The following is a 26921-nucleotide window of genomic DNA, read 5'->3' on the forward strand; positions in this document are numbered from 1 at the left end:
CTAAATTGGCATAAATGATCAACAGGTATTTTAAAAATATATTTCCCACTAATCTTTAATGGACTGTTGCAGGAATACTAGATCATAAATGGAAAAAGTCAAAGTCATGAACACAAAAAAAGAGTTTATTCATAACCAGCATCTTTTTAAACTCAAGGGCAACTACAATAACGTACTATAATAAAAACAAATGATAATTATAATACATGAGCAGGGGGCTATACTCAAATCAGACTGCTCATTAGGCTATACCCTCAAGTACCATGTCAGTATAAGAGTTCTGGTTTTGAGTGATGATAATGATGTTGATGGAGTCCAATGGGCTATTTAAAAGGCTGTGAGCCGAAACTTGAGATGTTACACCTGTGATTTACTGATCTAGAGATTCACAGGCTCATTTAAGAGAGAAACACATTCAAGAGTGCCGTCTCTGAGCACACAGGCAGATAGATAACCACACACAATCACTAAAGTGCATTCTACACATGCAGCTCTGGGAAATAAAATCAGGCCACTGCACATTTTTCTGAGGTCATCCTACGGTTTGAGTGACAATCGAATGAGTTTACGGGTCATATTCAAAATGTGCAGCGCTCTCTGGAATATGACCGTCAACTAACTCATTTGAATGTCACTCAGCAACCATAGGATGACAGAAGAAAATTATGCAGTGGTCTCATTTTTTTTCCAGAGCTGTACGTCCACATTCAATTCCTGAATACTGTATCAATGAGGAAGAGCAGCTAAACAAGGTAAGTGATCCAGACTGTATAGTTTGTGCAAAGTAGATCTGAGGCTGCACACATGACCCAAACTTGTACCCAACAGCAAGTTTTGTATCACAGTCACGGTTGTATTGGTGCAATGAAAATAAACCCAGTATGAAAATGCAGACATCAACATTTCCATGGAAGAGCTCATCTACAAACTACTACATGGGCCAAACTACTATGGGGAACCTAAGGGGACATGGACCAAACCACTACTGAGTTCCCAAGGGAACATGGACCAAACAATTGTAGAGTTCCCAAGGGGACATGGACCAAAAAGTTTCTGGTGCATACCAGAAAAGTGTCATTTGCACCACATACATTCAGTTTTAGGCCCATGTTTCTTTAGGGGCTTCACACTACACCGGTTGCATCCATATTCAAATTACACTGTCAGCAACATAGACTGAGTCGATGGTCAGCATCAATTCCATGAAGCATAATAAACAGACTTCTTTTCCAGTGTTCTGGAATTTATAACTGAATATATAATAACACTTTGACGTCAATAGAGATAACCGGAAAACATTTTGTTCATGGAAGGTTTACATAAAGATTTACCATTAACAAAAATACTGAACACAAAAGAACAGACGATGCATTTTTCTCACATCAAAATAGACAAGGACCACATCTTAACAATTCTCTACAGATTAAGTATTTCAAATATGTACAAAAACATACAAAAGTTATCTCTGAACTTTTATTAAAATAACATTTTTTTAAACTGCTCCTTGTGTAAAGAAAGTCTAGGAGAATCACGCTTTCTTAAATAAACATTTAAACAAATAAACAAAACACCTAACATGGGGTGGCCCCTCCGTGAGGGAATCCTAATGGGGTCCTCTGCAGCGTGCTACCCTTTTCTCCGAGGCTAGTCGTCGTAGTTGCGCTGCCCAAAGGGCAGGACGGTTTGGTTCCTGTCCGGGTCATTTAGTCGTAAAATACGGATCAGGTTGTTGACCGGGAGGGAGCTAGAAGACAGAAAACAGGAGTTTAGTGTGCATCAACAATCAACACGGGCAGAAATACACTTAGTATACTCAGAGACGGTTGAAAAAGGGTATTTAAGTATCTTTGGTATACTGTATAAAATATACACAAAGTATATTTTTATGTTATTTATATCTGTATTTTACTCATGAGGCTATGCACATTGGACCTTAGGGATTAAGTGTTTTGTCGCCACATGAGTGGCGACAGCAACAATCGATTTGTGTGGGTCTCATTTCGAGGTTGACAAATCTGTATTAACCTCATAGCTGATGAAATTTGGCAAAATCAATGTATAAAACGCAGGTAATAATCAGGAAATGACAGTATAGCCTATTCTGTATTAATCTAGAGGAATCACATCCCTGAATAAGGAACGAGGCCCGTGGAAACCCACCTCATGCTCTGGGGAGTGAGGAAGATGAACTGCCTGTAGCGCTGACTGGAGGCCACCTTCAAGAACATGTCCATGGAGATCCTCCGGTTCACCATGTCCTACCGCAGGGACAGACAGCTCTCAGTCAAGTCAAATCACATTTATTTACATAGCACACGTAAATGCAATGCAATTGACCCAAGGCACTCACAGAAATATAATAAATACAAAATATAAGTGACAAAAATAAATTAAAACACAAAAACGAAGTTAAGATCGTAGATACAAGACGATACGGTTCCTAAAACTGCTACTGTAGGTCAGTTAACCTCCCTCATTCTGGGGTCGGCTAGATTTCATCAACAGCCCTACGTTATTGGTTATTTCGTTGCTGTTTGGTTAGGTATATCCAATGAGTGCAGAGCTATCCCCCCCGCCCTGTATCGGTTGAAACACGCCATATAATCACAGCTGAATGGAGAAATTTCAGACATTCTGACAAGAATTGAGGATGTAGTCAGGCTATGCTAGCCCAGCTTCTTAGCCACTACTGTATGCTACCACCGCCCCATTAACAATATGAAGCCGGTACGAGTGGCAGTGCACAGTGAACTCAGATGAGAATGGGAACGTAGTGTACCATGTAGACGTCGAACTCGTCCAGGGCCCGGAAGGGCGACTCGGTGATGGACCAGAGCGAGAGCACGAAGCAGACGGTGGAGAAGGAGCGCTCGCCGCCCGACAGAGAACGCATGTCGCTCAGTGACGCCTTGTTTTTGCCTCCGGGCTGGACCTGCGGTGGTAAACACAAAGATACAAAGACGTGGAACACCGAGAGAGAGACACATAGCTAACAGACAGTACTTAAGTTTTTTTTTTAATAAAAATGTTGTATACAAAAATAAATGTGATTGAAATGTTATACTTCATTTCAAATACTCAAAAACACTAAAAGTGTCTGGATTTAAAGCTGTTGCAATCAGATTCACATTCACAATTCATCTGCCAGACAGATGGAAATGGCATTAATTGACTTAATAACTGTGTACAGTAAGGCTGCTTTCAGGTTAGATGTGCTGGAAAAACCTGAGGTGTACATACAGCTATGGAGAGAGCCTTAGTCTTGTGGTCGAAGTTCATATGGCCGACATATCCCCTCTGTGCCAGGGTCATGTCAAAGTAGTACTTGCAGCGCAGCGAATAGAAACTAGACGGAGAGAGAGAGAGAGAGAGAGAGAGAGAGAGAGAGAGAGAGAGAGAGAGAGAGAGAATTATCCAAGGGATAATCTTCGCCAACATGAATGGCCAAATTTGGTGAAAAGGAGAGTCTTCTCACCCCCTCAGATTGGCGTAAGCTTTCTGTCTGTGCTGGATGATTCCTGAGATCACCTCGCCAAACTTTTTAAGGATTTTCACTTCCCTGGTAGTAGTGGTGTATTTCTGGTGGGCTTCTTGATATTGCCTGCAAACACAAGATCCAATCTCTCGTTCATCAGGAAGGAACATAACTGCCCAGTCTTATGACTCCAGCACCATTAAGGGTGGAGCAGAGAAAATCAACAGTTGCAGAACACACAAAGTTGAGATAAGAATATTTTAAAAGGAGATAGCAGATGGGTTTCCATGGACACTATTATTCAGAATTATGACTCTATCGGAATAGAAATGACACATTTAAAACACCAACATCGGGATAAAACTGCAGATCCGAACAGAATTTTAAATCGGAATGAAAGAGGTGGTGTATTCTGTTCTTGTTCCAACTGAACCATGATGAACCGATGCATGTCAATAGAGTGCGTAAGTGAAAGTATCACATTGTCCCGGTAACGCGATTTCCTGTTCTAAACAAACGACCTGCAAGTGGCATTTTCTATTGCCTCACCGTGTTTTTCAGAATTTAATTGAGAATGACAATTTCAGTTCAATTCTTGAGTTTGAATTGAGGTCAAAAACAGGATACAGAAATACAATTCGAATTTGAAATAAAGGAAGTAGAATTGAAATTCAAAGAAATTCATATCCATAATTTAAGGGTAGTGTTAAACAATGACGTTTCACAAAATATGTTGCAACAAACACACAACTTATATAATTGAAAACAGTAATCAGTTACATTTCCAAAGTAACCTTCCCTAAACTGAATGTATGCGAGATTCAACACATTTTTTCTGTTATGTGACAGGAAGTGGAATTCAAATCATGGCAATTCAAAACAATTCCAATCATTCCAATTCAAATTCCAATTCAAATTCAACTTCCTGTGGGGTGGGGACAATTTAATTAAAATTTCAATTCATGAATTGAAGTGAGGCCAATTCTAAAATTCGGAATTGTGCACAAGCCTGAACTAGACAGAGGAGAGGAAACAGTAAGGAGGAGAGAGGAAAACAGTAAAGGAGATTGTGCACGGGTGTGTTTCAACTACACGGTTTAGTGACGACCATAGGGAAGTTAATCCAGAGGAAGTGGTAAACCACCTAATAGAGAATATAGCCCTACAACGGGCTATTCAACCTCAATACCAAGTGGGCCAGACAGGAAAATCACCGGGTCTTTGGCGGGCCATCCAAAATATGGTTGTCTTTGTACTGGTACTCTGCACAGTGACTATAAAATGTAATCTAATCTAAAATGTGGAGACATGTGTTCATGAGTATCCAGTTACATTTATTTTGAGGCATTTGTAAAGCCTCAATGTGGCGGTGAACTGTCATTAGCACTCTTTGTAAAAGGGGTGTGTGGGGAGAGTACAGTATGTGTGTGTGTGTGTGTGTGTGTGTGTGTGTGTGTGTGTGTGTGTGTGTGTGTGTGTGTGTGGAGAGGAGCTGCAGACCTGATGATGAGCTCCCGGTCCCCCTGCTGCTCCTGCTGGGTGTTGATGACGGTCCGCAGACGGCTGATCTCCAGGTCCAGGTTCTTCGCCGACTTCCTCACCTCCAGACGCTCTGCACAGATCTCCGAGGCCTTCGCTATGGACTCCTGACGAAACAAACACACAATGTTAATCTGTAGGACATTTTCCTGGCTCTGCAAAGTGACCTGAACCTGTACGGTATAAGTGCAAGTACAAGTATGCATGGGTATAAGTGCTAAGTGGGAGTTCTTACGCTAGAATGGGAATGGTACCTTGAGTTCCAGCTCTTTCTGTTGGAGGTTGTTCTTGAGCGCCTGGATGTTGTTAACGTGGGCTTTGCGTTTCTCCTCGTAGTGTTTCCTGTGATGCTTACACTTCTCCACCTCTTGATCACATTTGCTCAGCTCTTCCTGTAACACACACACACACATACACACACACACACACACACACATTTAGCAGAGACTTTTTTTTGCCCAAAGTGACTTACATATGTCAACTACATTACAATATTATATATTGTTCCCGGAGCAACTTGGGGTTAAGTGCCTTGCTCAAGGGCACAAAAGTGAAAGCCAGGAATTGAACCTGGTGGAAGCCGAAAATTTAACAGACAACTTTCAGGCTACTGCCCAGCTCCTTTAACACTACCACCGCCCCGTCAGTATGGACACAAAGGCCCCTTCTCAACCTCTCTCCTCTGGCTCGTTCCCACTGATCTATAAAGAATACTGGATAGACTATTCCATTGTTGGCGCCTAATCATTCTTTATGTAGATCAGTGGAAACGAGCTGGAGGACCGAGGAAGGAAGAAAGGAAGGGAGGATAGATAAAAAGACGAATGATAAGAGCCCAAAGTGTTTTCACAAGAGTGTTTCTGCTCCCGACACGTCGTCCCTTCCCAGCATGCTTAGTCAGCAGCGGCGACGCACCCTGATTGGCTCGGCCTCCTCGGCGGCGCTGGCGATGAGCTCTCGGTGGCGCCGGAAGTTCTGCTCAGCCTCCGCTGCGGCGCTGCGCGCCACGTTCAGCTTCTCCTGGGCCTCCGCACACCTCTGGACCGATACGCTCAGCTTCGCCATGATCTCCTCCAGCTCCTCCTCCTGCACACACGCGCGCACACACACACACACGAGTGGACGTACAGAGTGAGTCTAGGTGACTAAGGTTCAGAACCACGATGGAGAGAGTAGAGTGAGTATAGGTGACTAAGGAAAAAACATTTGAAAAATGTTTATGTATGTATGTATGTATGTATGTATGTACTGTATACACAATGGATGTGTTTGTGATTGTGATTGTATGAATAACCATAATGGGTACTGACCAGTGGGACCAGGTCCTCAGACTGAGGTTCCTCCACATTCTGCAGTTCATTGATCTCCAGCTGCAACCTCCTGGATTGGTTCTGGAAATAGAAGACTCAACAGTAAACACACACACACACACGTACCTACATGTAGTTGGAGCACTCTAGAAAATACCACCATACCATTAAATAACATGACACCACACCATACACACATCAATAACAGAAATGGGGACTCAACAATGCGTCAACATAAATCGGCTGAAAATGTTCCTCTCTACAATTAACCACCTGCCAATCTGTCCCGACCGAGAGACACCGGGCAGTTCTGACAGCATAAATCTCTGGCCAATAGACCTCTGAAGTTTGCCTACAAAAAAGCTACCATCTTTGCCCAAATAAGGAGATCCGGTATCTTGAGATTTTTTCTATGGGAAAATAACATGGGGATTTTCAATTATCGCACCAGTGAAACTCTCGCGGGGATGATGACATTGGAAATGCAGACGTTTTTCGCTACACAGTTTTGTCCACTGCCGTCTAGTGGATCCTGTGATCTACGGTAGGTGAAGATGGCATACTTTGATCTTTGCTACCCCAGAGCTAACTTACAATGCAACATGCCATAGGCAGTTAGCTTCAATTAACTCCCGGATCTCCTTATATGGGCAAAGATGGCAGCTTTGGATCCTTTTTGTAGGCAAACTGCAGAGGTCTATGAGCATCTGAGATAAAGGGGTTAAAGGTGAGAGGTCAACCTTGACTTTGGTGCGTTCATCGTGGGTGGTCTTGAGCAGGGCGTTGTTCTGGCGGATCTCGGCGTCCAGCGTCTGCTTGTGCTGCCGCAGTCGTGTCAGGTTCTGCTGCTGGCTGTTCAGGGACGCCTGCAGATGGCTATACGGAGGGACGAACAGAGACAGAACACAGAGAGACAGAGGTCAGATAGAGCTCGTCATATTGCACACTTGAATTCAGCACACCCAAATTGACAAAGTAAGACTGGTTGCCAACTTTGTCTAAAAAATGCCAAAGGGTGTCACAATTCTGGATTTTGGCCCCAGTCTAACAGAGAGACAGACAAGGTTTGAGTCGATGGATGGCTCTCAAACTCTTTCCTCGATCCTTGATGCTCGTTCCCACTGATCTACAGTATAACTAACACTGGATAGACTATCCCATTGTTGCCGCCCCATCATTCTTTATCTAGATCAGTGAGGACGAGGATCGAGGAAGGAAGGGAGGGTGTATAAAAGACCAAATGAAAGACACCCTATGTGACAGAGCAGTAATAGTGATCTACTACTCTTCCACTTAAAGTGGAAACTTTGCACACAAAAAACATGGATGAAATCTGTTTAAGTTCATTAAAGCCATAATTATCAGTGTTTCCCACAGATTAGAAGGCAATGTGTGGTGGTCGCCCATGTATGACGGGGGGGGGGGGGGGTCGGGGGTGCACCCATATTTTTCATTTTATCGCCTTTTTATCGCTCTCCTTTCATATAATGTAAATTATTTTTTTACCAAGATGTGAAGCTTGTCTTTATTTGAAACACACACTACACATTATGTAATTATTTACATTATATATACTGACATTTCTGATATTCATAACAGCAGACTTTATGCAGATTATAGCCTACTATTCATATTACAACTCTACTTCTTAGATTCAGCTGTCTGGTTGAAGCCTCAAAATTATTGTAAACAAAGTAGCAGGCTAAGCTTATCCTGCTCTACTGGTTGGACTGTTCAGTTTCCCCACATGTGTTTAAGTTTCAAGGTAAGCTAATACTTTTTCTCCTTGGGACAGGCCCTTTTAAGTCTTGGAGTTGAAAAACATTGTTGGTCAGTCAACTTGAATGCAAGAGTTTTAATCAAATGTCTGCAGCATAGCCTACTAATGATGCTAACCGAATATAACATCATTTAGCTAGTCGTCTTCTGTGCGTCAATGCGTTCACGATTGTGAATGTTTTATTTGGATTAAATGTGCATGTGGAGGGCGGGTGTCCATTGAGCACGCACGAGAGCGGGCCAAGGAGAACGAGTTTACTTATACTGTTTGGTAATTAAGTTGCACACATAGTCTACAAAAGTTGCGGGAGAACTTTATGCTTCTACCCGAGCAGCGTCAGGTGCATCAGTGCGACCACCGCCCACGCTTCAAGGGATGATCTCGTTGGTTTTCATGGAGACAGACAGCCGCGATGTGCACGGAGGGGAGTGGCTGTGTGTGTGCGTGTGTGTGTGTGTGTATGAGAGACAGACGCGTGAGTGACAGAGAGGGAGCGCAGGGAAAGGAAATTCAGCTTTACGAATGCTGCGTGTTTTTCAATTAGCGTTTCAAAATAACAAAATAAATAAATAAAAGAATAACGAAACGCAATATGTGGCGGCCGGTGCTGAATCTGTGGCGCACCGCCACAAATTTGTCTATGTGTGGGAAACACTGATTATTCTCACAATAAAATATCTGAGGGGAGGGGGACCAAAAACAAACAAACCCACACCCACCCACACCCACACCCACACCCACACCCACACCTGATCTCTTCCTCCACATCTCCACCTAGTACTCGTGCCCTGGCGTTGGCGTCAGTGGAGTAGTAGCGGTTGGTGAACACCTGGTCGCCGGTCCCGGTGAACGCCTCTCGGCAGTTCTGGGGCGGCCGGTTGTGCTGCATCACCCTTCTGGCATCCACCGTGTTCTACACACGCAGGAACAACAACATAAGAACAGACATGCCGACATTATGGACGCACATCACATCTAATCACATCTCATCCAATCTTCATCATCCTCATAGCAATATTGTCCATATGTAAACACATCACAATATAATCTTCATCCTCATAGCAATATTGACATTATACGCACATCACAACATAATCTTCATCATCCTCATAGCAATGCCGACATTATGTGAACACGTCACAATATAATCTTCATCCTCATAGCAATATTGACACATGTACACACATATCTACGCACTAATCTTAATTTTCATACTTCACTCACACCCTGCCACATTATGGCTTTAGGTCAGGGAGTCACGCACACACCTATGCACACACTTGCGCACACACACACACTTGCACACACACACACACACACACACTTGCACACACACACACTTGCACACACACACACACACACACACACACACACACACACACACCTTAATAACCAATATGGTCTCGATCCCCCTCATGTCGATCAGACAGTTGGCCACGTTAGGATCGTCAATTTCCAGAGCCTGCAGCACACTGGGGTACTGTGGGTGATTGACAGCCCTATAAACAGAGTTCAAAGGTCAACTAGGCCACACACACACACACACACACACACAAAAAGTGTTGTCTTCTGTGCACAGAGGTCATTCAATGTACTTAAACATGTAATAAAATAAAACTATTACTTAATAAAATGTGTGTGTTTGTGTGTGTGTGTGTGTGTGTGTGTGTGTGTAACAAGTGCTGACCTATGGGAGACGTTGTAGAGCGTCTCACTGTACTGGCTGACTATGATGGTGGGCCTCTTGTCCTTGAGGTATCTCATGGCTAAGGCCTGTAGGTGGCGCTCATCTTGATGGTTGTCACAGCAGAACGCCATCAGCAGGCTCTTCAGACAGCTCTCCACAGCCATGGCCAGAGAGGGGTCCTTAAGACGGATACAGTAACCTACAACACAAGATCACAAATTAGCAGACTAATGTTATGCCTGATTGAAATGTCATATGTGTGTGTGTCTGTCTGTGTGTCTGTCTGTGTGTCTGTCTGTGTGTCTGTCTGTGTGTCTGTCTGTGTGTCTGTCTGTGTGTCTGTCTGTGTGTCTGTCTGTCTGCGTGTCAAGTTGAATTTCCCCTTGGGGATCAATAAAGTATCTATCTATCTATCTATCTATCTATCTATCAGTTAAGTTTGTTTATATAGTGCATTTCATACACAGAGGTCATTCAATGTGCTTTATATGCGTCTTTGGGTACCCTGAGCGCTATATAAAACCTATGTATTATTACTATTATTTATTATTACATAAAATACGTGTATGTGTGTGTGAGTGTGTCAAGTCAAGTTTATTTATGTGGCGCATTTCATACACAGAGGTCATTCAATGTGCTTTACATAAAACGTGTGTGTGTGTGTGTGTGTGTGTGTGTGTGTGTGTTTGTGTGTTGGCTACAATTGTCAATATCTGGTGCTCATCTTTGGCAGCCTGGGCCACGTGCATAGGCTTGTCATTAGGGGTCTCAGGATAGTTGGTTTTACAAAAGCAAGGGCAAAGCAAATCGCGAAATACTGCTCAATATCCTCCATTATTGGAAGTCGCCATATATGGAGAGGAAGGTGTTGTGTGTATCCATAAATCTGCTGTTTGAATTGTCATCAGACCCATATTGTTGGATCACACCTTAGCCATGTTCTGCATCTGTAACATTTATGTCTTTTTATGCATACTTTTGTACATTGATTATGAATTGCGGACATAACTAAAGTAGTTAAAATGTGTGTGTGGTCTAACCCAGTGGCCCCACAGGCTTCTTCTGGAACATTCCCTTGCTGTAGGCGTCGTCGATGGCGTTGAGCAGTGCGGGCATGTGCTCTCCAAAGCGGCGGATGCGATTGGTGCGGCTGGCCTCCAGCTGACGCAGGGCCTGCTCCTTGGAGCTGCACGAGCGCTGGAGGTCCTGCTCCTCACGCCTGAGGCACCAAGACCACACACACACACACACACACACACACACACACACACACACACACACACACACACACACACACACACACACACACACACACACACACACACACACACACACACACACACACACACACACACACACACACACACACACACACACACACACACTCACACACACACACACTCACACACACACACACACAGACACACAAACACAGACACACACACACACACAAACACAGACACACACACACAAACACAGACGCACACACACAGACACATGTTACATGAGTGCTGGAGGTCCATGGACAGGAGAGAATGACATGAGCAACATTTTCAAACATCTGGGAACTCTGAGAAATGACTGAGAACTCAACACACACACAAAAAAAATATAGAATAAAATCTAGGGGAATAACAATAGCCAGATGTTTTTTGACTGAAAAAGGACGCCGAGACACATTCATAAACACCATCTCCGTCTACTGAAGACGGATCAAAGGGCGCTGTGGTGCAGCCGGCTACAGCGCTCGTACCATGTACGCATCTGAGTGCCCACGGGGACCCAGGCTCAAATCCGGCCTGCGGTCATGTCCCGATCCCACCCCATCTCTCTCTCCCACTTGTTTCCTGTCTACCTCGTCACTGAAATATACTTTAAATTTTTTTTAAAAAAAGGATGCCAAGACACATCCATAAACACCATCTTCGTCTACTGAAGATGGATAATAGGGAGCCGAGGAGGAGAGCAGATGACTCATCACTGAAAAGAGTGATGGAGCACAAGGAGACGTTGCCCTGCAGAGGAAAGGGCCAACAGTGAGACATGTCTGTGCTTCTGAACAGAGAGGAGAAAAAACAGAAAGATGGTAGCTGGGTGGATGAATGGAAGGGTTGGGGGGGAGAGAGACAGACAGACAGATAGAGTGAGACAGTAAGACAGACAGAGAGAGAGATCGGGTTTGAGTCAGTAATAGTGATCTACTCAGATAGACAGTAGCTGGGTGGATGAATGGAAGGGTTGGGGAGGGGAGAGAAAGAGAGAGACAGACAGACTTGAGACAGAGAGACAGACTTGAGACAGAGAGGGTTTGAGTCATTAATAGTGATCTTCTGTACTCAGATAGATGGAAAAACAGATAGATAGTAGCTGGGTGGATGAATGGAAGGGTGGAGGGTGGGTTGTAGACAGAAGGAAGAAAGAAAGCATGAAAGGGGGTGATACACTGTAGGAAGAGAGGTAGAATGGAAGAACATGTTTTGGAATATTGTAAAGGTCACCTTGAGCTGTGTGTGACGTGTTTACAATCCCCTGGTGGACGCCATTGTAAACAGTTGTACAATAAGGGTCACACCTTCCCTAAGGTTTTTCCCGCACAGGTTTTTTTTTTAAACCCACAAAAGCATATTTGGAGCTGCCAAGGCAACAAAAAGCATTAAAAAAAGCTGCCAGCATTAACAAAGTGAGATTCATATCGTTCCTCGAAACAACTATTCCCATCACCCACACCCTGCGCCAGTGCCCACAATTAGCCCTGCTGCCACAACAACCTCTACACACGCCATCCCTCGGCTGCCACTTTTGCCCCCCTGAACGATCCACTCCCTGGGTGCGAGACTCCAAGTCTACAGCGGTAGTCAAGTCAAGTTTATTTATATAGCGCATTTCATACACAGAGGTCATTCAATGTGCTTTACATAAACAAAACCAAACAGCAATAGCAGATTACATTACATTACATAACATTTAGCAGACATTTTTTTTTGTCTTAAGTGACCTACATATGTCAACTATATTACAAGGGATTACATTGTCCCCGGAGCAACTTGGGAGCCTTGCTCAAGGGCACAACGGTGTAAGCTGGGAATTGAACCAACAACTTTAAGGCTGCAGTCAAAAGCCCTATTCGCACAGGATTAGCATTACCTGGGGAGTGGGGACCTCTAGTAATTTTCAAATTACGGCCCTACCTCTGGGTTACTTACACGGGACAAGCAAAGTCTCTATTTTCACTGACATTACAGCCACATGTATGTTACATCATAACATCTGCTTCTAGGCTGCTTCTAACAGCAATATGGCAATTGCAATAACAAACCACTAAGATGCAGATTCGCACGGGATTAGTATTATCACAGGACGTCTGTGTTTGGCGAAATACAGTAGGCAATTTGCAGCGGAATTTTGGCACATTCGCACAGGACTAAGATCCGAGGCATCCTCCGCAATTATCACAAATCACCAAAGGTACACAGGTAATACTACTCCCGTGTATAACAGGGCTAAAGAGAAAGAGAAAGAAAAAAAAAGAAGAAGAAAAGCACAGACCTCATCTTGTCCAGGTTGTCCTTGGCGGCGGCGACGGCCTGCTGGAACTGCTCCAGCTGCTGGGTCAGGGTGGAGTCGCGGTGCGCCAGGTCCTCCAGCTCCAGCTGCAGCCCCGCCATGCGCGCCTCTCGGGCCTGACTGTCCGCCGCCGACGCCGTGCTGATGCTGGAGGGACAACAAGAGTGTACAGACAGTTGCTTAGAGACAGATCATCTGGTACACACCGGCCAGCCTGGCTGTCCACACCGGCGAACCTGACTGTCCGCAGCCGACACCTTGCTGATGCTGGAGGGACAACAAGAAGTGTACCAACAGGCATTTGGAGATCATCTGTTAAGGGCTGTTCACACCAAGAGCGATAATTACAGTATAACGATAACTACAAACAAATATCGTTCTCGTTAATATGAATGATGACATTCCCACACAAACTATAACGATAACATGAAAAACGGTATAGTTGGGGATCACTTTAAGAGCGATTTTGAGAATGATAAAAAGCTAACATCCAATCATAACCCATCACATTTTAGCCATCACATTCATTAACACGAGGGAACACTGTTTTTATCGTTATGGTTATAGTTATCGCATCGTGTGAATGCCGTTTTAGACAGCAGTGGGGCCTGATGCTGGAATGACAACCAAAAGTGTACGGACAGTTATTCAGAGATCATCTGGTGGACACCGGAGAGCCTGGCTGGTGGCCTCCCACGCCTAGTTGATGATAGAATAACAACAACAAAAGAAAGTGTGTGGACAGGCATTTAGAGTTCAGTCATTCCGAGACACACTAAGTGCTTTGTTTACTTAAGATGTCAACAGCTTTTCAAGCTTTTTCATTTTACTTTTGTTTCCCTTGGATTTTCTTTTTTTACTGTGCTGACGGTCAATGTTTGTGTGTTTTAGCTTTGTTTGTCTTCTAAAATGTCAAATAAAATAGTTAAATCACGCCAACACATAAAAAGATGTCAATAGTATTGGGAAAAAAACCCCACACAAAACAATTAGAAGCAGGATGCACCTGTACGGCAATTTGCACTAGTTTCTATGAACAAAAGCAATAGAGTGCTACATTTCCTGTTTTTAGGTCTACCCCTTAAATAGTAACTGTCAAATACTTCTGACAATTAACAGTGTATACGTACAATACGCTACTCTATAATTATAAACATTGTACATATACAATATGTTTGCATTTAAATTATACACACAGCACACAAACAAAACAAATATCCACAATATTTTTCAGTGCCTAGTCAACATCCAGCTGATAGCCCAGAGCCACCTACACACAAACACACACACCTGTAGTGGCTCTCTCACCTGAGTCTGAGTTCATCTATGCGTTTGGTGAGCTGCTCCTTGTCCTTCTCCAAGTCCCGCTGGTTGGTCTTCAGCTTGTGGCTGCTGGCCTGAACACAAGGACGTCACAAGAGACGTAAGAAAGACAAAACAGACTGCAAAGCAGAAACCCATGCTTTTGTGGGTTGAGTTCATCACTGCAATAATAATAATAATAATAATCTTCTGTCCACAAATGTGGTTCACAGGTTAGTTAAGACACAAATGTGCCTCAAAAGTGTGTGCGTGTGTTTTGTGTGTGTTTGTATGTTGTATGTGTGTTGTGTGTGTTTTGTGTGTGTGTGTTTTTTGTGTGTGTGTTTTTTGTGTGACTGTGTTTTGTATGTTGTGTGTGTGTGTGTGTGTGTTTCGTGTGTGCGTGTGTGTGTTTCGTGTGTGTGTGTGTGTGTGTGTGTGTGTGTTTTGTATGTTGTGTGTGTGTGTGTTTCGTGTGTGTGTGTGTGTGTTTCGTGTGTGTGTTTCGTGTGTGTGTGTGTGTGTGTGTGTGTGTTTCGTGTGTGTGTGTGTTTTTTGTGTGTGTGTGTGTGAGTGTGTTTTGTATGTTGTGTGTGTGTGTGTGTTTTGTATGTTGTGTGTGTGTGTGTGTGTTTTGTATGTTGTGTGTGTGTTTCGTGTGTGTGTGTGTGTGTTTGTGTTTTGTATGTTGTGTGTGTGTTTCGTGTGTGTGTGTGTGTGTGTGTGTGTGTGCGTGCGCGTGTTTTGTGTGTGTGTGTGTGTTTTTGTGTGTGTGTGTGTGTGTTTCGTGAGTGTGTGCGTGCGCGTGTTTTGTGTGTGTGTGTGTGTGTGTGTGTGTTTTTGTGTGTGTGTGTGTGTGTGTGTGTGTTTCGTGAGTGTGTGTGTGTGTGTGTGTTTCGTGAGTGTGTGTGTGTGTGTGTGTGTGTGTGTGTGTGTGTTTCGTGAGTGTGTGTGTGTCAGACCTGCCAACCTTGAAAGAATTTTATGAGTACTAACCCCCCCCCGACGATGACGACCAAATTTCGGACCCCCGGTCGGATCCTCCAACTTACATTCAAGACTCTATTTAAGACCTTTTCTATAGCACTTTGAATGAAGTTCCATACCAACTTGTTATCCGTTCGCCACTTATACAGCACAAAGTGTATGGGCTACAACCAAGGTAGCCTGGTAGCCTACTTTGGTGGCACTGTATGTGTATACAGTAGGCCTATGTATATGTGTACGTGTGTGTGTGTGTGTGTGTGTGTGTGTGTGTGTGTGTGTGTGTGTGTGTGTGTGTGTGTGTGTGTGTGTCTGTGTGTGTCTGTGTGTGTGTGTGTCTGTGTGTGTCTGTGTGTGTGTGTGTGTGTGTGTGTGTGTGTCTGTGTCTGTGGGGGTGGGTGGGTGGAGGGGTGCATGGAGGGGTGCATATCAATTAAAGAATATCATACAAATTACATATAAAGGCTACTCTTCACATGAAATATAATGTGGGTGTGTGAAATCTACAAAAGTCTTTTTTTTTTATTTGAACATGGTTCAGGCCTTAAAACAAAGACAATATCTGAGCCTGAATTATCAGGCTTTTGAAGAGGTCATAGGCCTTATGGAAACCTATTAGCATATCCTACTGAAGTAAGTATGACAAGATAGGCTATTGGAACAAATCAGAACCTAAACTAGCCTACATTAAGCTTGCATTTGTAAAGTTGATCTGAAATGTTTAACCTGCAGCCTAAGCTACTTGCAGATTATTTTGCTTAACTAACAATGTTGTGAAAACAGTATTCATTCACATTGCATGTTAAACTGTGCCCTGTAGTGTAGGAAGGAATGTTCCAGATGAATAGAACGTTTCTTTGAAAGATATCAGCATGCCAATCATCATTGCTTTTGTAGAATGACACATGCCAGTTAAGGAGCAATTCATCTTTTATTTACATAGCCTTTGATACACTGATGAAGTTCTCTGTTAAAGTTGTCTGAATTCGCTCCACCGTTTACACCATAAATTGTTCAAAATGAATGAATTCTTCATCACAGAATCTCGTTGTAGCCTATGCTACGTCTATTTTTACATAACTCAAGACGGCAACATAAGGTTAGCGGTCTTGTAGTGAACGTTTGCAATATTAGAAGAAAACACGCTGCCACACTGCTATACTAATTCACTCGTTTTGAATATAATTGTGAAAGTTTAACTATACCAGCTGTGACACCCCATGACTGAGGGATGAGAACCGCGAACACAAGTTGCAAAATAAAAGCGTGTTTGTTTATTTTCGGAATAGACGCATATTTTCCCTTTGGGATCTGCAATAGCACGGTCTCTATACCGAAATTAATTGACTACTTAGTTGTACTAAGACCTTGTGAATTATATCTATGGCTGTGGCTCTGTAGCGCAGAATCAACTTCACTGACAACTTCACTGACACACACTGACGAAATGCGAGATCAAACGAAATGCGTAGTTTAGAGCATGGAATCGTACCAGCGTACTAGGAGGTCAAAATGCGTGCCCGCTACGCAAAATGCGTACATGTTGGCAGGTCTGGTGTGTGTGTGTTTCGTGTGTTTTGTATGTTGTGTGTGTGTGTGTGTGTGTGTGTGTGTGTGTGTGTGTGTGTGTGTTTTGTGTGTGTGTGTGTTTTGTATGTTGTGTGTGTGTTTCGTGTGTGTGTGTGTGTGTGTGTGTGTTTTGTGTGTGTGTGTGTGTGTGTGTGTGTGTGTGTTTCGTGTGTGTGTGTGTGTGTGTGTGTTTCGTGTGTGTGTCCTTACCTCTGTAGCCTTGACCGCTCGGTTGCGCTCCTGGACGTCGCTCCGCAGCTGGGTACCCTGCGGCTGCAGCTGCTGCAGACGCTCCGTCACCTGTTCCAGCTGCTCGTGCTGCTCGCGGTACTTCCTCTCCGCCTCCTCTACCTTCGCCTGCGCAAAACGGGATCAGCTATAGCTTACTTTTATGTGCTGTTGCTTAATCTTTTAACAAGTAACTTGTTGGATGTTCTCATCTTGGCAGAGTGTTTTTTTTTTTTTTTTTTCCATTTCATTTTTCATTTTCCAGTGCTGCTTTTATTCTTATCTTTATCCATTTTGTGTGTCCATATATATATATGTGTGTGTGCGTGTGTGTGTGTGTGTGTGTTCATGCATGTGTGTGTGTGTGTGTGTGTGTGCATGTATGTGTGTACACCTATTAGCCTGTTTGATTTGCATTGAGCTCAATAAACATCAAACAGGCTAATAGGCCTACTGGAAAAAGCACCATGCCAATCTCTAGCTATGGTGAAGGGTATGTGATGATGTGGGGCTACTTTTTTATTTTTATTCATTTTTTTTAATTAAGACATTAAGATCAATTGTCAAATGATGATTTTATATTCCTCTTTTTAGGCAACTTTAGCATGGTATCAAATACATTTTCTACCCACTGTATGTGTACCTGACAGTGAGACAAATTTTCCTTTGAGACAATAAAGTTAAACTGAACTGAGCTGAACATTTCTGTGTCTTTGTGAGTTTTGAAGGAGTCATCATCATCGGTTATCAAATCAAAAAATGGTGTGCCCACTCATGAATTCCAGCAAAGTATGTGTAATACGTTGAAGCCCTGGTTCATGTGACAGTAGACATTTTTAGCAAATACCTTGTCTGTTATTTGCTGGATAAACAAATAGCGTGTGTGCGCCAAAGGAAAAGTGCTTTAGTGTTGCTTTAATCTAACTATTGTATTGTTTTATTTGTAAGTCACTTTGGACAAAGGGCGTTTGGCAAATCCCATAACCATGTAACAAAGTAAAGATGATACCTTCCACTCTTCAACCTTCTGGTCATACTTCGGTGTTGACCTCTCTTCAACCGCCATTCGTTCACTCATAGGCCCTAGCTCCCGCTCCATTTCATTAACCTACACACACACACACACAGACAAAAAAAATAAAAATAAAAAAAATATATATATATATATATATATATATATATATATTATACATATAAACAATACAAATGTTTTTAGTGCCATAACTGTCAGATCCTGTTACAATGCATTACGAGACACAGAGAAATTACCCGAAGGATGAGCTAACTGTACTTGACAGGAGACCTTTACAGCTTTTGTTGACTGGTTCTGAGCAATTAAATCTTCTAAACACTGCCACACAACTGCTATGCTTAAGGGCATTAGTGTGCTGTGCGTGTGTTTAAATGAGTCACTAACCAACGCCCAGGCCATTTGGTTCTTGAGGTTGTCCAACTTTTTGTTCATTTCTTCCAGCGAGGACAAGCCCTTGAACTTCTCCTCCTTCTCCTTAAACGTTTTCTTCAGATCATCCAGAGTCTAGGGACAGCCAGAACAGAAAAGTGGACTTACACAAATCAAATATAACCGAGTGTAATTATTCTTATATTAAAACACAAAAACATAGTTGGTATTGTTTTTAGCATAAAGACACTTACCTAGCACTCTCTCGTGGCATCATTTTGACTACATTTTATAGGAGTTATTTTAAGGCATCTTATCAAGACTAATTTGCTTAACTGACTGGCAGCCACATTTGCTTGTTTTCATGATTAAATTAAGTCAAATAATTAACAAGAAGGCACTAGGTAGGTATCTTTATACTAAAAACATTACCAAATAGATCTTACTATAAGATTAAAAGCACTTAGTTAGATACATAGTTTTTGCAGTGCATCCTCTTGGTTTGCTTTGTTTTGACACAGCCAGAACTTTTAAACAATTTAAAGTTTAAAAGTCAACTGTTGGCTCCAGTAACATGGGAGTGTCAGAGGAAAAAGCACTGCTTGGCTGACTAACTCTAAACCAGGAAGGACTCCAGAAGGAGAAATACTTTAAAATACCTCAAAACTATCCATACAGAGGTGTCTTTCTGACTTGATGCTACAGTAAGTGATATAGGACATTTGTGGCCCCAGCTGTGGCGCAACTGGCCGGGGCACCTGCATCACACGCCGGCGACCCGGGTTCGACTCCCGCCCCGTGATCCTTTCCGTATCCCACCCCCACTCTCTCTCCCATTCACTTCCTGTCTCTCTCCACTGTTACCATAAATAAAAGCATAAAACGCCCAAAAAATATATAAAAAAGAAAACGTTTTTTGTGAAAAAAAGATTTGTGCATCAGGGTCTCACCTCCTCATGCTGATCCACTGTGTTCTGGGTGAGCCCCTGGGTCTTGATGATGTAGTCATAGTCCTCGTTCATCTGCTCCAGCTGGGTGGCCTTCATGAAGAACTACAACACAACCAGCTCATCAGCTAGACTGTACCTTCATAAAGAACTACAACACAACGAGCTCATCAGCTAGACTGTACCTTCATGAAGAACTACAACACAACCAGCTCATCAGCTAGACTGTACCTTCATGAAGAACTACAACACAACCAGCTCATCAGCTAGACTGTACCTTCATAAAGAACTACAACACAACCAGCTCATCAGCTAGACTGTACCTTCATAAAGAACTACAACACAACCAGCTCATCAGCTAGACTGTACCTTCATAAAGAACTACAACACAACCAGCTCATCAGCTAGACTGTACCTTCATAAAGAACTACAACACAACCAGCTCATCAGCTAGACTGTACCTTCATAAAGAACTACAACACAACCAGCTCATCAGCTAGACTGTACCTTCATAAAGAACTACAACACAACCAGCTCATCAGCTAGACTGTACCTTCATAAAGAACTACTGTACCGTAATTCCTGCCTATTAGCCACGGCTTATACATTGATTTTGCTAAATTTCTTCCGCTATGAGGTTAATACAGGGGGGCAGTTAATATGGTTTTGTTTCTTTTAACTTGCATAAAAGACTGTCCAGCGGCTTATACACAATGCGGCTTACATGCGAGAAATTACTGTAAAACACAACCAGTTCATCATGCCTTCATAAAGAACTTAACACAACCAGTTAATCAGCCAGACTGTACCTTCATGAAGAACTAAAACACACGCAGTTCATCAGCTAGTGCTTTCATAAAGACTGTGCTTTCATAAAGAACTACAACACAACCTTTAATAGGCATTTGTGCCAGTGGAAGTTATTCCAAACATCTCACTGGAGCAGCAGGGAAGTTGGGAGCAGCCTCGAGTGTGGATTATGGCATCACACAGTGGAAATGGAAGAGAACTACAAAGGTGGTCAGTCAGTCACAATCGGGCCAGCTGTGTGCTGTGTGTGTGTGTGTGTGTGTGTGTGTGTGTGTGTGTGTGTGTGTGTGTTCATTTCTTGCTACCACATTTAACAAGGACAAAATGAAGACACACACAAAATCACAAAAATGTTGCAAAAAAAAAAAACTGAATTGAGCATTGACACGTGTGGTGTGAACCTAGCTTATGACACTCCCACTGTTCAACCAGTAAAAGTGTTGGCTAGGTTATGACACTCCCACAGTTCAACCAATAAAAGTGTTGGCTAGATAGTCCGTGAGCCAGAGGGGTTGGTCGTTACCGAAAAAGTGGCAAAGGCTACCATACCTTTTCTGAAAGCCTGGAATCTCAGCTTTTCAATGATGTATGATGGCCATCTGACAAAAGTAGCTGTTTTGAGTTATGATGCATAATGTAAACTAAGGTTGAAGAAATAATGCGTATAAATCAAGCAGAACACTGAAATATTGTATTTTGTTATGTTTGGTATCATTTTAAAGGGGAGACTCTGAGCTTTCATTTAAATCCTTTTGTGAACATTTTGGATAAGTACAGCCAACCCTGGAGCTCTTCAAACCTTTAATCACACACATTTTCCTGCCATTTCCCTGCCATCTTTTGTCTTTTAATCCTGTGCCACCTGGGAGCATCAGAGAAACAAAATCCAAACACTGAAATACTGGCATGACCCTAAGGATTCAGAAAATGTATCATTTACCCATATTATCTGATTTGGAGGGGATGATTTTCCGTCTTATATCAGACATGGCGTTTTTTCAAAGACATAAGCGTACAGTAGCGTACTATTACCCTTAAGGTTAATTTGTTGATATGTCGAGTTGAAAATCTGAGGTAAATATATTTGAAATAATAATTATTGATACAGATAATTTTGAAAAAGTTGTTATACGGTGCAACACACTGACATGAGGAGTGACACAGTCCCTCTTGCATGAGCAGGACAGAAACTCAAGTACTGCTTGTGGACCAATGGAGACATTGAACCAGTCTATGGAGAGCTGTAAGTCACCATCTTGGTCCAGTCTAGACCACCCATGCTCAACTGGGGAAGGAACTTCAGGGTTGTTCTCGAGGCATCTTCTCCAGATAGCACCTTGATAGTTAGCTCTGAGACCGTGCTTCCTGAGAGAATCCGAGCATGGAGTTAACTGCCAGGATTCTACGCCTTTCTTTGCACAAAAAAAGTGCATACTTCATTTCATTGATGTTGGTGATTCTGGACTTGGAGCTGTACATTTGACATGTGAACTCCTTTAAGGATGCATACAACTCAGGTGTCATTGCCCAGTCTGCCCCAACCTTCTGAAAGGTCTCACAGAAGTTTTCATTCTTCTGAAAAAGTTTTAGGGCTGACACTTGGCCTGCAAATGCACTTACAGTATCGCAGCCTGTATATACGTGTATTTTCTTGCCTGAGAACAAGGCATTCATTTTTTAATGTAAATTCCAAGAAAGTGGGGACCTGATATAAATGATATGTGATGGATATGTATTAAGGACCTTTTTAACTATCTAAAAATGCTGAGAATGCTGAATAACAACTTTTTCAAAATTATCTGTATCAATAATTATTATCTAAAATATATTTACATCAGACTTTCAACTCGACATATCAACAAATTAGCCAAGGGTAATAGTACACTACTGTTTATGTCTTTGAAAAAACGCCATCTCTGATACAAGACTGTAAATTACCCCCTCCAAATCAGATAATATGGGTAAATGATACATTTCCTGAATCCTTAGGGTCATGCCAGTATTTCAGTGTTTGGATTTTGTTTCTCTGATGCTCCCAGGTGCCACAGGATTAAAAGACAAAAAATGGCAGGGAAATGGTAGGGAAATGTGTGTGATTAAAGGTTTGAAGAGCTCCAGGGTTGGCTGTACTTATCCAAAATGTTCACAAAAGGATTTAAATGAAAGCTCAGAGTCTCCCCTTTAAAATGATACCAAACATAACAAAATAAAATATTCCCGTGTTCTGCTTGATTTATACACATTATTTCTTTAACCTTAGTTTACATTATGTGTCATAACTCAAAACAGCTACTCTTGTCAGATGGCCATCATACATCATTGAACAGCTGAGATTTCAGGCTTTCAGAAAAGGTATGGTAGCCTTTGCCACCTTTTCGGTAACGGTTTCCATAATTTGAGGCCCTGGCTCACGGTCTAAGAGTTCAGGCTCTACAGTACCTTGTATTTATCCGTCTCCCCTTTAGAATGCAGGAAGTGCTTGCTCATCTCCTGAGTTAGAATGGACACGGGGTTGTCCACCTGGACACAATGATCAACAGGAAGTGCAATCAGTTAACAGGAAACAGCATCACACTAGACAGATGTGATATAGCAATATAACAATAGCATTGGTAAGGCTCATCCCTGAGTACCTGTATGTTGAAGTAATCCAGTATAGCGATCAGCTCCTCCTTCTTCGAGGAAATCAACTGACCTGGTATAAAAAAATACGTTTTGCTTCAAGTTGGCCCACACGTAGTTCACACATCTTCTATAACTTAAGCGCTGGAGGAAGCAGTTGGAGAAGGTGGTGCGTTCGGCATCTAAAATCATGCCACCCAATCTGTAGCTTCCATCTATGCCTCTCGGACCAGCCATAAAGCCCGAAAAGTACTTGATGGTACAGTACCTCTTCAAACTACTGCCCTCTGGTCAGAGAGTCCAAAGCACTTGGGGGTAAAACATCCCGTTTCTGTAACAGTACCTACCCTGCCTCTATTAGACAAATGATGTCCCCAAATGATGACCCTTTTTCAAATGCACTTGGGTACTGGATACATTGGAAACTGATAGAAAGGGGAACTCTTCTTCATCAAAAGAACTCAGTATGTCTATGCTCAATGCTCACACAGGGAGGCTATACTGAGCTAGCATGTTCTGCTCACGTTGGGTCTGTGGCAACAATTAGCTTCCACTGATGTTTATTAAACACACAGGGGCTACATTCACGCATTCGTTGCTGATCAGACACGAGGAGTTTTAATTGCGGCTCTGGAAACACCTCAAGATGCATTCGCGTCTGCGTGTGATTTTTAAACTCGGCTGTAAATTCAATTCACGTTATTTTCACATCAGATCTGCATGAATCATGTAAGTCACCTAATTTTGATTGAAAACGGCGAATTTCACCGAAAGGTGAGGTGTTTGCATGCCTATACAAGTACTGAGGTGCTCATGGACTGTGTCTGGGCATAGCGTCCCTTACCGGTTTTACTGCGGAGTTTATACGTCCTGAGGCCTTCACTGGAGATGCGCAGGTCCAGAATGATGGACTGGCCATAGACCTCGGGCTTAAAGGCGTCATTCCCCCGGTTTTTAATCGTGATGGACACTTCCGCAGAGCTGGGAACAGAGACATGTGTGTTTTAAGAGACACAGCTGACACTCTAGATACTGTCAGAAAAACACACACACACACGCACAAACACACCTAGCAGAAACATTATGGCTGATGATTACAGTTATGGTTATGGGATTTGGCAGAATATAGTACATAATATTTACTGGAGTTGCATATTACTTATTCTATATACCATAATCAGTAAGATAAATACTACACACCTAGAAGATGAGCTCACATTCTACTACACCATTAACAGGACAGACAGATAAGATCATTTAGGTGAACAAAAACAACGATGCACAAGCTGACTTTGCCTTTGATTTTCAGAATGAAGGCTTGTTCTTGGATTCAGTTAGTCAGTTACTGCTGCCCACTGCGACAGGGCAACAGAACATCCCTGCCATTTTACTCACCTTTCTCCCTCCTTGACGAAGCATTTTAGAGAAGAGCCTCTGCTGGTGGTCTGAGCATTCCCCCCCAGGGCCACAATAAGGGCCGTGAGCACAGCACTCTTCCCACCTGAGGACGACACACACCTCAAAATCAACATGAGCACACACACACAGAAATGGATGGACACATCCTACCCAGCCATGGACACACACACACACAGAAATGAACGGACAAATACTACCCAGCCAATGTTTTGACTACTGACCAAAAGATTGGCTGCTTAAAGTTCTAAAACTCCCATAATCTGAAAACTGGCATGGGAAAGCGCTGCCATATTTTCCCAGTTTCTTATGGGAGTGTCCGTGTTCTCTACTGTACCACTCTGGGTCTTACCAGTGGCCAATAGGCTACGGGCAGGAAAGGCTCTTCCAGAAGCTCATTTATTTCCGGTGGAGCTGCAACTGTGTTGCAACGGCATTTTCTGTTATATTCGCCTACTCAAATCTTGACGCCAACACTGAATACCTTGTTTGCCAAATGATAACAATTTTAACAAATGGATAAATCCATCTTTACCGCAACGTGCTGATTCACTAGGAGCAACACCCAACCGGATCAGTGTAGACACTAATTACATTAACAATAGTGGCAGGTTCAAACACACCTGGCTCTACCGGAAAGAAACAAGCCCACAGAGAGTTTATCGTGTACGTAATCTATGGCCTAGTTAAATCACCAATCATGGTACCGAGATGCATTGGCACGTAGGCCTACATTGATACAATAACACATACATTGGTCCACTAACAGAAAATAAGACATTTTCAATTCCACAATTAAGCCATTAGGGTGCAATGTTAATAATAGAAAATGTGTCTACATTCACACTGGAGCAGAGATGTATCTATATTTCCAACATCTCTACTAGGACTACTCTGTTCAATGCCACAGAAAATCCCATGTCTTGAATTGAATGATTGCCCTTCTGCAAAGTGCCTTGCAACAGCTAACACACATTAGCCCATTAACTCAACATGGTACTAAAACCCTGTACATGAAAATCACACAATTAGGCTATTTACAATCCCGTGTCTGACATGACAGAAGCGCATGTGAGGGTTAGAAGACAAACATGAGATAAAGAGCAGATGAAGAGAAGGCCTTACTCACTTCCATTGTTCCCAACTACAAAATTGACATTAGGCCCGAACGTGAAGGGGCCAAGATGTGCGTGGCACATGAAGTTTTTCAGTGTGATGCTCTCTATAATGCCCACATCTCCCGTCGTCTAAACAAACAAGTAGATTTACGTCAAAAATACAGTCGACAGAGTGCAAACAGTATATGACATGTAATGTAATGTAATTCGCACAGTTGCTTCGTTTTAAAGACATACGGAGACTGAAGACACTGGGTCGGCTTCAAGTTGAGAAATTGTTGGAAACTCCAAGTCTTCGTCGTCGTCTACTTCTGGCTGAGAAGACCGTGACCTTTTGTGTTGGCTCTCTCCTGTGCACTGACTCTTTCGTTTGGACATCTTTACGCAAATTGCTCTGTTGGTGAGAGTTGGTGCGTTATTTGATTAATGTTAAAGTTGACAATTCAGTTGTTGTTCTGATCTGAGCTAAGTTAATGTTTCGTTTCTCCGGAAAATTCCCCTGCCAGCGGTGCCCCAACAACAACTGGGGTAGCTGCTAAGACAACGTCAACTATGCCACCGCAAACCATCATGACGTGCACTGGCAACCTAAGCCAGCAAACAAACAACTTCAACACATAAGCAAAAATGAGTTTGTCTAAACGTAACGTACTTGTAGACATACACTATTGTGAAATGCATACCGTTACATAACAACATAATGGCAAGTCTCCAATGCGTAGCATTGGAGACTTTCCATGGTAGTTTACCATGGAAATCAGGCAGCGTCACACGCGTAACTTTTAGACTTGGTTAGTTAACTTACAGAAAGCAAACCTATAATACCATACCATGAGGTTTAACTAGGAACCAATTATCCTGTGACAGTTAACATGACTGTTTGTTTGACACTTTTTTGTTTGCCGATATACCGAACATTAGCCGACTTAGCTAACGTTAACTGCACTAGCCGATGTATGTTATGACGTTAACTAGCTGACATTGACTAACCGCAACGTTAGGCCTTCTCAATATTGATATAAACTTACTCTCATCAAAGTTCAGAAAAAATATTCCTGCCGTTATGCCGTAAACCAGATTTCAGGTAGCAGCTACACAAGAGTTTACTCGGTAGGAATCCAGTTGTCCGGCCGTCCTCTCGTCCATTCCCGCGCGTGCAACGTCAAAC

General features: G+C 42.7%; 1 protein-coding gene across 1 annotated transcript; it reads right to left on the bottom strand.

Annotated features, from left to right (window-relative positions):
* Positions 1 to 104: 104 nt before the first annotated feature.
* LOC134097701 (structural maintenance of chromosomes protein 6-like) lies at positions 105 to 26912 on the bottom strand. Its single transcript, XM_062550642.1, has 27 exons — positions 26782 to 26912; positions 25991 to 26147; positions 25765 to 25882; positions 24615 to 24720; positions 24064 to 24200; positions 23231 to 23292; positions 23037 to 23117; positions 19791 to 19892; positions 18856 to 18975; positions 18448 to 18546; positions 17421 to 17567; positions 14664 to 14752; positions 13338 to 13502; positions 10832 to 11010; positions 9792 to 9990; positions 9489 to 9603; positions 8854 to 9017; positions 7065 to 7200; positions 6325 to 6405; positions 5930 to 6100; positions 5269 to 5406; positions 4976 to 5121; positions 3476 to 3601; positions 3241 to 3346; positions 2780 to 2932; positions 2161 to 2258; positions 105 to 1744 (listed from the first exon to the last, which is right to left on the bottom strand). The coding sequence occupies exons 2-27, from the start codon at positions 26129 to 26131 to the stop codon at positions 1645 to 1647; spliced, it is 3279 nt and encodes a 1092-aa protein (XP_062406626.1). The 5' UTR covers positions 26132 to 26147; positions 26782 to 26912; the 3' UTR covers positions 105 to 1644.
* Between the last annotated feature and the right edge of the window lie 9 nt (positions 26913 to 26921).

This window comes from Sardina pilchardus, chromosome 12 (assembly GCF_963854185.1).
Source record: "Sardina pilchardus chromosome 12, fSarPil1.1, whole genome shotgun sequence".
Classification (NCBI taxonomy): Eukaryota; Metazoa; Chordata; class Actinopteri; order Clupeiformes; family Clupeidae; genus Sardina; species Sardina pilchardus.

What these genes read in the sequence shown, in the direction of transcription:
- LOC134097701 (XM_062550642.1), bottom strand. Translation starts at nt 26,131, where the DNA reads ATGTCCAAACGAAAGAGTCAGTGCACAGGAGAGAGCCAACACAAAAGG. An exon ending in TAAACTCCGCAGTAAAACCG is followed by an intron (nt 23,293 to 24,063) that starts GTAAGGGACGCT and finishes TTTTTATACCAG; the next exon opens with GTCAGTTGATTTCCTCGAAG. An exon ending in ACGAGTTCGACGTCTACATG is followed by an intron (nt 2,259 to 2,779) that starts GTACACTACGTT and finishes TCCCTGCGGTAG; the next exon opens with GACATGGTGAACCGGAGGAT.